The sequence below is a fragment of the Glossina fuscipes genome, unplaced genomic scaffold (assembly GCF_014805625.2).
Source record: "Glossina fuscipes isolate IAEA_lab_2018 unplaced genomic scaffold, Yale_Gfus_2 3, whole genome shotgun sequence".
Classification (NCBI taxonomy): domain Eukaryota; kingdom Metazoa; phylum Arthropoda; class Insecta; order Diptera; family Glossinidae; genus Glossina; species Glossina fuscipes.
In genome coordinates this window covers 16046290-16055980 of record NW_023998417.1, presented here as the reverse complement: position 1 = coordinate 16055980, position 9691 = coordinate 16046290, and the positions used below count along the sequence as shown (strand labels likewise).

Sequence of the window (9691 nt, the reverse complement as noted above, 5' to 3'; positions counted from 1 at the left end):
GGTAAATAGATATAAAGATTTCTCTGAAACCTATGACGAACAATACGACGACTCTCTCTAAATTTATTAATCATTTTTTTATATCCTGAAAATTTTGCCTCCTCGAGCTCGTAATGCCCTTTCTGCTAAGGAACAAAAATTTAATTTTTTTTCAATTTTAGGACAATCTAGAAAATTATCCCTTAAGTTGTTGGCGCAAGAAAAAGTTATTATTTTTTCAAGTTTCGGATGATGTTAGGACTTGTCTTTTAAGGGAAAAGAGAAAAAACTTTTTTTTTTTTAGTTTAAGATAATGTTACCCCTCTTCTTTTTAGGTGAAAAAAGAAATTTTATTTAAGTTTGCAATAATGTGTCAGTTTGTTACTTACTTACGTACACGTACCCCATTAAATTTTTACGTTTCAGTGTAATTTGTAACCACAATAAATATATTTTTCTTATGTCTGATCCCTTTACAAGGTTGTTCTCTTAATAAAACAAAGCAGTAATAATAGTAAATCAAGGAGTGAAACGTCTTAATATAAATGAAAAATAAAAATCGTAGCAAGGTTTTATAAATTATATTTAAAAACAAAACTTCTCTCGAAATAAAAAATACGTGAATATAAATAAATACATTAACATTTTACATTTACAATGTGGTATTATTGAGTGGAGCAATGATGGGGAGGGAGCAGGAGAGGCATGCTCGCCAACAAGAGCACAGTTTAATCATAAATTTAATAACCACACTTTTTTTAGAAGATTTTTATGAACTGGAGTTAATATTTAGACAGGTTTGTACTTAATGATTAACGCAACTAATTAATGATCTTTTTACTTTGCTGAAAAAACAATTAAAAAAAAAAATTAAGGAAATAAAACAAAAGACCTAAAAATAACCAATTTTGAAACTATAAATGTTTTAACAATTTCAACGTTTAGCATAGAGTTGAAGCAAGATGTGTACCGATGCACAAACATGAAACTTTATGTATGCAAGCGCTGGAGTTTAGCAACAAGGGTAAAATACTGAAGCGATTTGCGAGGAGGAACGAAATGAAACAACTTTTTATCACAAAGGAAAACAGAAAATAACAGGTATTAAAACAACATTCGTTTAACCAATTTAAGGTTAATCGTGGGGTAGGATTACCACTACTTGGATAGAACGATGAAAATTTTTTCGAAACAAAAAGAAAAAATTAAATTATTTCCATTAACTACGAAACTAATTTGTTATTTGCAGTAGTCGTTAACTGAACCTGGGATAGACCAAGTAATACGGGAAGAAGTGTCGAATAGTAGAAGATTGAAAAGTCGTAGCTGAAATGATGGTGGTAGAACTAGAAGACTAACACGATACGCTATCGACAGGAATTTAACCATTTTGTGCAATCTCAACACAATCAAGCATATTATAAACATATGAGAATATATCAGATGTTAACGTGACGTTAGCGCGTCTAAATCTATTTCATGGACGATAAAAGTGGACTATCTTTACCTAAATAAAGAGGAAGAAAAAACAGAAAAACAAAAATTTAATGCAGGGTCTTGCCGTATAGTTTTTGAGGTTGTAATTCACGTGTCTTAAAATAGGGCATCCGCGGCCACGCCCAAGTCACAGGCATAGATGACTCGTAATTGAAATTGTACAATTGCTCCTTCAACCATTCACGTTTGCACTCAGGCTCCGGATAAGTAGAGGCCAAACCTAAAGAAATGAATAGAAAGGAATTGGATAATAATAATAAAAATAACATTTTGATCTACTAAATACACTAAATGATTCCAAATATTTTAAAGGGACGTGAGCATTTTTGTACTCTGTGATATGCAAAATACTTCTTCATAAGAAGTATGCCTTAATATTATAAGAAATCGTATGCTACCTTTTACTAATCTTTTATCGCAAGCGTGTTCATTTTTACATCATTGTTAAAAGCGAAAGCTGCTCTTTTCACACTTTCTTTTCAGGTCTAATTTAAGCGCAGGCTTCTCTTTAAGCTATCTAACACATGCATGTGTAATCTTATGCCTAAACTATGCTATAAAATTCAATTAAAACTCAACGAAAATTCAGTACCAGCATAAGCACACCAATAAGGCAATGGATTCATAGGCCATATATGTATTAACAATTCAATAAAATAACATAATAGAAGTTCTCAAGTTACCAACGGATGCCAATTATTAAGCTAAAATGACAGTCGATTACTATCAATATTCCTACCCTAGGGAACGGTGGGTATGTTCCAGCAAGCAGACGTTCACACGTCTCGGTGTACTACGGCTATACGCCTGAATGCGGCCAATCAATTTACCCAGTTTTGATTAAAAAACCAACCGAGAACGTGTTGTTACGATTGCCCGCCGCCGCCGCCTGCCAGCATAGTTTGTTTCTTTATTCCAAACGAGCAAGCAAAAACTGCCAAATAACTAATTCCTACGGATAAATCTCGAAGTTGCAGCTGCGTAACCCAGCGACGTACAAGGACGCTTCCGCCCGCAAAAATTAAATTTTTCCTCAGACCCGGTGACAACCATTCACCAAAACGGCACGGACCTAAGCTCCAAAATTCGGTTTACCTATCCGGAATCTGTGAGTCGAGAATGTTTCTGTTTGGTGTTCACTAAAAGCTGGCCACATCTGCACTCGCCGAAACTTTTTCCCAAGACGTTCCATGTTTTCACAAAAGATCCTCCAGATTGTACTGGTGTTGTCATTTTTAAAGGCTCCATAAGATGTATTTCTGTCCGAATCATTTCAATTCTTAACTACTCCTGACTGGAATTTGCTGAGGTAAAGCTACAAATAATAATCCCCTTTCATAAGATGGCAATGAAACGCGAGATTATCACGTCAAATTCCTTAATGCAAGATCTAAGAATTTTTTGTGGACTGCTTTAATTGATGAGCGTCTTATAACGCTAAAGGTAGATCTAGCTCTTTTATCGCACCGCTTAATATATAAATTGAAATGAGGTTTATCAAATAGTACCCAAAGCACGTTCTAGCTTTTTAGCTAAAATTAGAGTAGTCATTAACAGTTTATATTGTGATTCTTGTGGAGTTTTGCAAACTCGAAGCATTAGTGATGCTGTATGTGGAATTTTTTTGGCTTTTTTATCGGGTTAAAGAATCTTTTTTACTTATATCTTTATCTTAAGTCGAAAGAAAATCTTGGTGATATTTAATATAATTCTTTGTTTCTTAAGAAACGTATTTGTTGGCCCTCAACTCACAAATGCAGTTTTTAATTTTCGATACTGTATGTAGATTTTGTTACGCTACTGTATGCCAGCGTATTAAATATAATCATAGACAATGAACGACTGCCAAGGATTTGTAGATGAAAAGATGGCAGCACAGGACGAATGATCCCCTCAGATCGAGTTCCGTGCGTTATATATTGATCAAATTGATCTGTATAAATTGTTGATTTGATGGCGCTCATTACTAGATTTTTTACTAAGAAATAGTGTCTGGAAATGTATGTGCAGTTATAGAGTAAGGTAATACTAACGTAGATTTATTGTATTCTCAGCTGAAGAAAAATACATAATCATATTCGAACGATGTAACATTATGTATGGGTCGATTTAACAATGCCTGCCGGTATCAATTTTTGCTGGTGCAGAATATGTACACCAATCGGCCAAGAATGCACGGGAGTGACTCGTGGACGTCCCCTAAGGCAGCTAAAGTAACGCAACTTTCGTCATTTTTGAGACATTGAAAAACCCCGAAATGACGGAAACAAACAGCTTGTTGAAAACATAAGCAACAATCAACAGAACATTTAGCGTGAAAAGGAAGTAGTACAATAATATCGCATTTAAATTAGACGCTTGCAAGGTTATGAAAGCATTTATACGCAGGATATTTGTGGCAGGCAAAGTCTCAAGTCAAGACAGTTGAATTGCAATGTTCGAAAGGACAAGAATTAAAAGATTTTGACTATAAGATCTCTTAAGAAATGTAAATAAAACGTGTATTATCATAATAATCACTATTCAAGGACTTGAAAAAAAATTTAAGATTCGTAAAAGACATTTTATATTACAATATGTAAATAAATATATGTAAAGAGATCGTTGCATGTTACAATATGCCTGTTTATGAAAAGGATGTATTACGAAAATAAAAAACATGCATTCAACTTGGCGTACTAAGGAATTGTTATTGTTAAATATGGGCATAGTTTGTGTCTATGTCCCTAAAGTTCAAACCTAATGTGTGATTTTTGTGAACATATGTTTAATGCTATTATTAAAGTTGGGCTTAAATAATTAATGTATATACCTTCTTTGTAGGCGTAAGAGGTAATAGCACATGCAATACGCATTGATACTTCATGAATACTTTTTAGTGGTGGGTATAAAGAACCGCGATCTAAGTCGGATTGTTCAACGAAATTCGCCAATTCTTTTGCCGAGATGAGGAACATATCTTCGGGTATGTGATGAGTCCCGGTGGCGATAACACCTAATGCTACTCCGGGGAAAATATACGCATTGTTACCTTGGCCAGGTGTAAAGGTCTTATTATTAATGGTCACTGGTGGGAACGGAGAACCAGATGAGAACACTACACGACCCTGTACACAAAAGGAAGGAAATAAATTCATTTGCTAAAATCGCGACCAAATCGCAAGCTTACATCAGTGTTTTGATATGCCTGCTCGGCAGTGCATTCGGCCTTGCTGGTTGGATTTGATAATGCAAATACAATCGGGCGTTCATTGTTAGCAGCCATAGTTTGAAGGATTTTTGGTGTAAAGATGCCAGCAGCAGCTGAGGCCCCAATCAATACCTAAGATTTAAAATTTTTTATTTTGTTAAAATTATTTCTGTACTTTCATAGCAATACTAACATTCGGTTTGTATTTTGTTACTATATCCTCAAGTTTATCTAACGGCTCCACATCTTTAGCAAATTTGGTTTGATGAGTAGATATTGTACCCTTTTTTCGCGTCGTTGTCAAAAGGCCATCAATATCCACCATCCAAATTTTTGAAAGAGCAGTCTGTTTCAATTTTTAATTAATTCGAATTAGTTACGAAACTACGCTAAAGCTTCTTAAATTGCATTGCTAGCTCACTTTCTCATCTACACCTTCGTCCACCATTGCTTTTACGCACAATGAGGCAATGCCAATAGCAGCCTCGCCGGCACCCGCAAACACGAACGTTGAATCAGCGAAATTACGATTGGTGATACGCTTGGATGCATATAACCCAGCCACGGCTACGGCGGCAGTACCTTGAATGTCGTCGTTGAAAGTACAATATGTGTTCCGGAATTTATCCAGGAATCTAAATGCATTTTGATTGCCGAAATCTTCAAATTGGATTAACGTATTTTGACCATAACGTTTAACAACAGCTTCCATAAATTCATCAATGAAATCATCGTATTCTTTGCCAATAACCCGTTTCTGACGCAAACCGACATACAAAGGATCTTCAAGAAGATCATAACTGTTAGTGCCAACGTCTATCAAAACTGGTAAGCATTGATGTGGTTTAATGCCGGCCAAAGCCGTATACAATGCCAATTTGCCGACGGGTATACCCATACCATTAGCACCTAAATCACCCAGACCCAAGATGCGCTCACCGTCAGTTACACAAATAGCACGTACATCTGGCTCAGGCCTAGCAGACATATTTAGAAATTATTTATACGTCCAGAGTCAAAATATTATGCGATTTAATTATAAAACCACTTACCAGTTTCTCAAGATGTCAAATACGTGGCCCCGATCGTTAACCGTAATAAACAAACCACGCGGCCGCCGATAAATTAAACCAAAACGTTGGCAAGCCAAACCCACAGTGGGCGTATATACGATGGGCATAAGATCCTCTATGTTATCGTACAGAAAACGAAAATACAAATGTTCGTTACGATCGGCTAAATCAGCCAAGTATAAATATTTATTCAAGGGTTCCATGTAACGGTTGACAGCAATTTTACATAATTCCAACTGTTCTTCCATGGTTTTAAAACGAGCCGGCTGCAAACCATGTATGCCCAATATCTGACGTTCTTCCAATGTGAACGCCAAGCCCTACAAGGAAATTGCAAAGAAAAGTTAATGAACGTTTTTATTTCTTTCATTGGTTTGATACTCACTTTATTTAAGCGGGGATCTCTGATATGGTCAATGCCTCTCACTTGAGAGGGGCATACAATATCACCCACTACTTCGTGGTATTGACGCACATTCGCATTACTGTACGGTGTAGGCGATGATGCGGCTGCAGCTGTAACCGACGAGGGATTTACCAGTGCTGTTGTTCTCATATTACCGCATATTTTAGTTAGATTACCGTAAAGACTATTAAATGAGAATAATAATAATCAAAAGTGGAAAACATCAGTTTAGAAAAGTGTAGCAATTTAACTGTGATTTATAGCGAGAGAAGGGGGATTACGTGTGTAATGTTCATTAAGTGTCCATTGGTATATGTGCCATATTTGAATTAGAAAATAAAAACAACAAAACACAAATAACAGACGGCACGAGCTTTGATAAACTAGTTACCACTGCCACATCTATTACACACAAAACTGTGTGAGCCTATACAATTGGGACAAAAATAGAAAACCAAACTTTATGAGAATATATTGAACAGATACCAGAGAAACTGATATATTTGTCAATTAATTTTATTATTGGATGATGACGAAATTATTTGAACTTATTCCCTTCGCACGCGCTTCCAGACATTTGCCCGATGTCTATGAATTCGATTCCTATTAAAAAACTTCGTGACTTAAAAATGAAAAAATGTTGGTATACAACTTTTTGATGATTTTATGACCTTAATCGTTCCACTGTTAGGAATTTCGCATTTATGTTGCCCAGAGGAAAGAAAAAAGTTGGTGCGTCATTTTTTTATGCTTTTCATATATACTTAATTCACAAAACAGAAATCCAAAATAGGAAGAAGTCCAGCTTTTAGAAATCGAGACCTTAGTAGAGAAACTTCTTAATGAATTTAGTTTAGGTTTCTCAATTTAGCTAAATTCAATCCTTTGAGTAGGTTTTCCTTAAGAAATTAAGAATAGAAGTGAGTAATTTTAAACAAATTTTTACTTATTTTACATGTGATGTGTTGTTCTAAGTCTTCTTTGGAGCAAAATAAGTAAACCGCTTCTAACAATTTTTTGCGATATTATGATAATCTAATATTTATTTGTATTTTATCAATATACTTGTTTTCCACGTTTCCATGGCTGCCTTCCTCAACATCCTCAACGATTCGATGCTTACATTAAGTTTACCTATTACGCTTATTTTAAGCTTACTTCGCAAGCGACCTCTTAGTCGCTGTTACGTTCACTATAGAAATAAATTTTCAGGTTGTTGCTTTCTATCGAATTACTCTGTCACGTTTGTTGCATAGAAATATACTTGGTTATATTTTTCAATGAAAACTGTTGCAAGCCGAAGCAAATACATCTTATCTACGAGTCACTGTTGCGGTAGTGTAAGTTCATTGCGATTCAAGCGATTTGCGCGAAATTTCTTCCATCTTTTCAATTTGCTACTAAAGGATTAGATTCTAACATACATCTGCATATGTAATAAACTTTTATTGCATTTCTATCAATTCGGATACCGTTTAGAGGAAATCATCAAAAAAAAGAAAAAATAAATAAATCCAACAAAGAACAGGTGCAGTCAACTAAAGTAGTCAATTAAGTTATAAACTTTATATGGAAAACCTAGCTAGCTAGTTTTTTAAGAAAAGTTAGGAATCCACACCAAACATTTGGAGAACCTTATCGAAAAGAATGGTTAGATCTAAAGCGAATCTTGAATCAGGCAATCATCATGTGCTTACAAAGTTTTTTAATCCTCGTCATTCCGTCCCTTGTAGACATTTGAGTTGATCTTCATTTCACTTCCCAATAAAATGAAATAATGCAATCTATTTTACGTATCCTGTCCTTGAAGTTTTTAATTATCACGAGCGCAGTTTCTGGACGAATTCTTTGCAAAGTTAATTGTCTAACTTTATTGAATGGCAGCTTCGGAATTCAATTTTTCGATCTTTACAAATGCCCATTACGCATAAGCGTAAAGAAAGGAGTAAACCGAATCCGAACTATTTACGCACTCCGGCCGTTTTATTAAGTATTTCTGGTTATTACATATGAAATAACAAAACTAATTCCCCACGCAAGGCGCGGTGAATATATAAAAGCAAAACAAAACATATAAATATCTAAATAAAACAATGGTATAAATGCATGTTTATATGTGCATGTTTATATATATATGCTGGTAGTGCATATAAACAAATAAACAAGCAGTTGCTAAATTTAGAGAAATAACATTTAAAGAGGACAATATTATCGTTTGGTGTCACATATAAACGAGGCGGACGAGATGATACATACAACTACGCTAAGAAAATATAGAAAAATTAACAAAACGACTGAAAGATACTCTCCTTAATTTCCATTGTCAATGTACACTTATGGTTATATTTCTTATTGATTTTTCACAAGATTTTCTCAGAAAACGGGAAAAAAATCTTCAATATATGCAAATGTACATAGCAAACACTTTTATTTTTAATACTTAAACACAAAGAAGAGAGATGAGAAAACATTCATCAGATATTTGTTTGCGGTTTTACCTTCGTTGAAATTTTGCTATTTTTCACAATTGGTGATTATATAATCCATACAATCTTGCCAAAAGGACAAACGACCATCCCCCAATAAACCTCAAGTCAGAAGTTAATTGCGATCAAGTGAATTTAAATTTTCTACTTTAAGAACCTTTCTGCGAGGATTCCTTGCCGAAAATAATTTATAAATATAATTGGTATATAAAACGAGTATATGATAAAATGCTTAGTAATTTAGCTCATGGTCAAGTTTATGCACTAATCATGAACTCTTCTTTGTACAAAGTGAGGGTCCTAATTCAACCAGATTGGCATAGATTGGCATTACGCAAACATTACTAAGGTATGCGCTCTTGCGGCAAGAATCAAGAGAGAGAACACAGCGAATTTGTCAGTTCATCCTTTTAACGCAAATTTTTGCAAAACGAAGAACATAGGTTGCATAAGCATTTTGATTTTAGTAACTATTTTACGGTAAATTGTTGACAGAAAATCAAATTGTTGAAAGCCACAACTTACTTGGGTCTTGAAAACATTTTTCTTTGTTAAGTTTCTCCTTTTTTGATATATATATTTCTTTTCAGTTCACTTAATTTTCTTTATAACATTGAGACTGATATTGGATACCACTGTTACGTATTATTAACGATGATTGCAATATTCTCTTTGCTGATAGATACGATTATTTTTCTATTTATTTTTTTAAATTACTGCAATCTCGTCTACCCGATAAATCCGATAGCTCCACGATCAAATTGTATTATTTTTACGTACAGAAATTTAAAACATTTACAGAACTTCAGCACACCCTCTCTCTCACACTTTTTCAAGACTGAAATGAAAATTGAAAAAGTTTAGATTTATATTCATATTTCTCCCTACTTCCTTGCCTCTTTTTAAAATTAAAAGAAATCCTCTCAGAGCAAACAAATCATTCATTGACAATACCAATGCCAGCGCAATTCTACGAATTCTGCGATGCTGCCAAGTAAGCGGAAAATACAACGCCTGTCGGAAAGAGAGAGACAGAGAGGCTGTGAGAGTATTGAAAAAG

The 9691-nt window shown here is 34.5% G+C and overlaps 1 protein-coding gene across 1 annotated transcript; it reads right to left on the bottom strand.

The window, feature by feature from the left end:
* Positions 1 to 787: 787 nt before the first annotated feature.
* On the bottom strand, positions 788 to 9479 carry LOC119634700 (NADP-dependent malic enzyme). Its single transcript, XM_038029014.1, has 9 exons — positions 9157 to 9479; positions 6125 to 6329; positions 5719 to 6059; positions 5088 to 5643; positions 4860 to 5012; positions 4646 to 4798; positions 4289 to 4583; positions 1568 to 1696; positions 788 to 1486 (listed from the first exon to the last, which is right to left on the bottom strand). The coding sequence occupies exons 1-9, from the start codon at positions 9171 to 9173 to the stop codon at positions 1452 to 1454; spliced, it is 1884 nt and encodes a 627-aa protein (XP_037884942.1). The 5' UTR covers positions 9174 to 9479; the 3' UTR covers positions 788 to 1451.
* Between the last annotated feature and the right edge of the window lie 212 nt (positions 9480 to 9691).

Coding starts and splice junctions, on each gene's coding strand:
- LOC119634700 (XM_038029014.1), bottom strand. Junction 5,013..5,087: donor ACGAAGGTGTAGATGAGAAA/GTGAGCTAGCAA, acceptor AAATTGAAACAG/ACTGCTCTTTCAAAAATTTG. Junction 1,697..4,288: donor CTCTTACGCCTACAAAGAAG/GTATATACATTA, acceptor TCATTTCTTTAG/GTTTGGCCTCTACTTATCCG.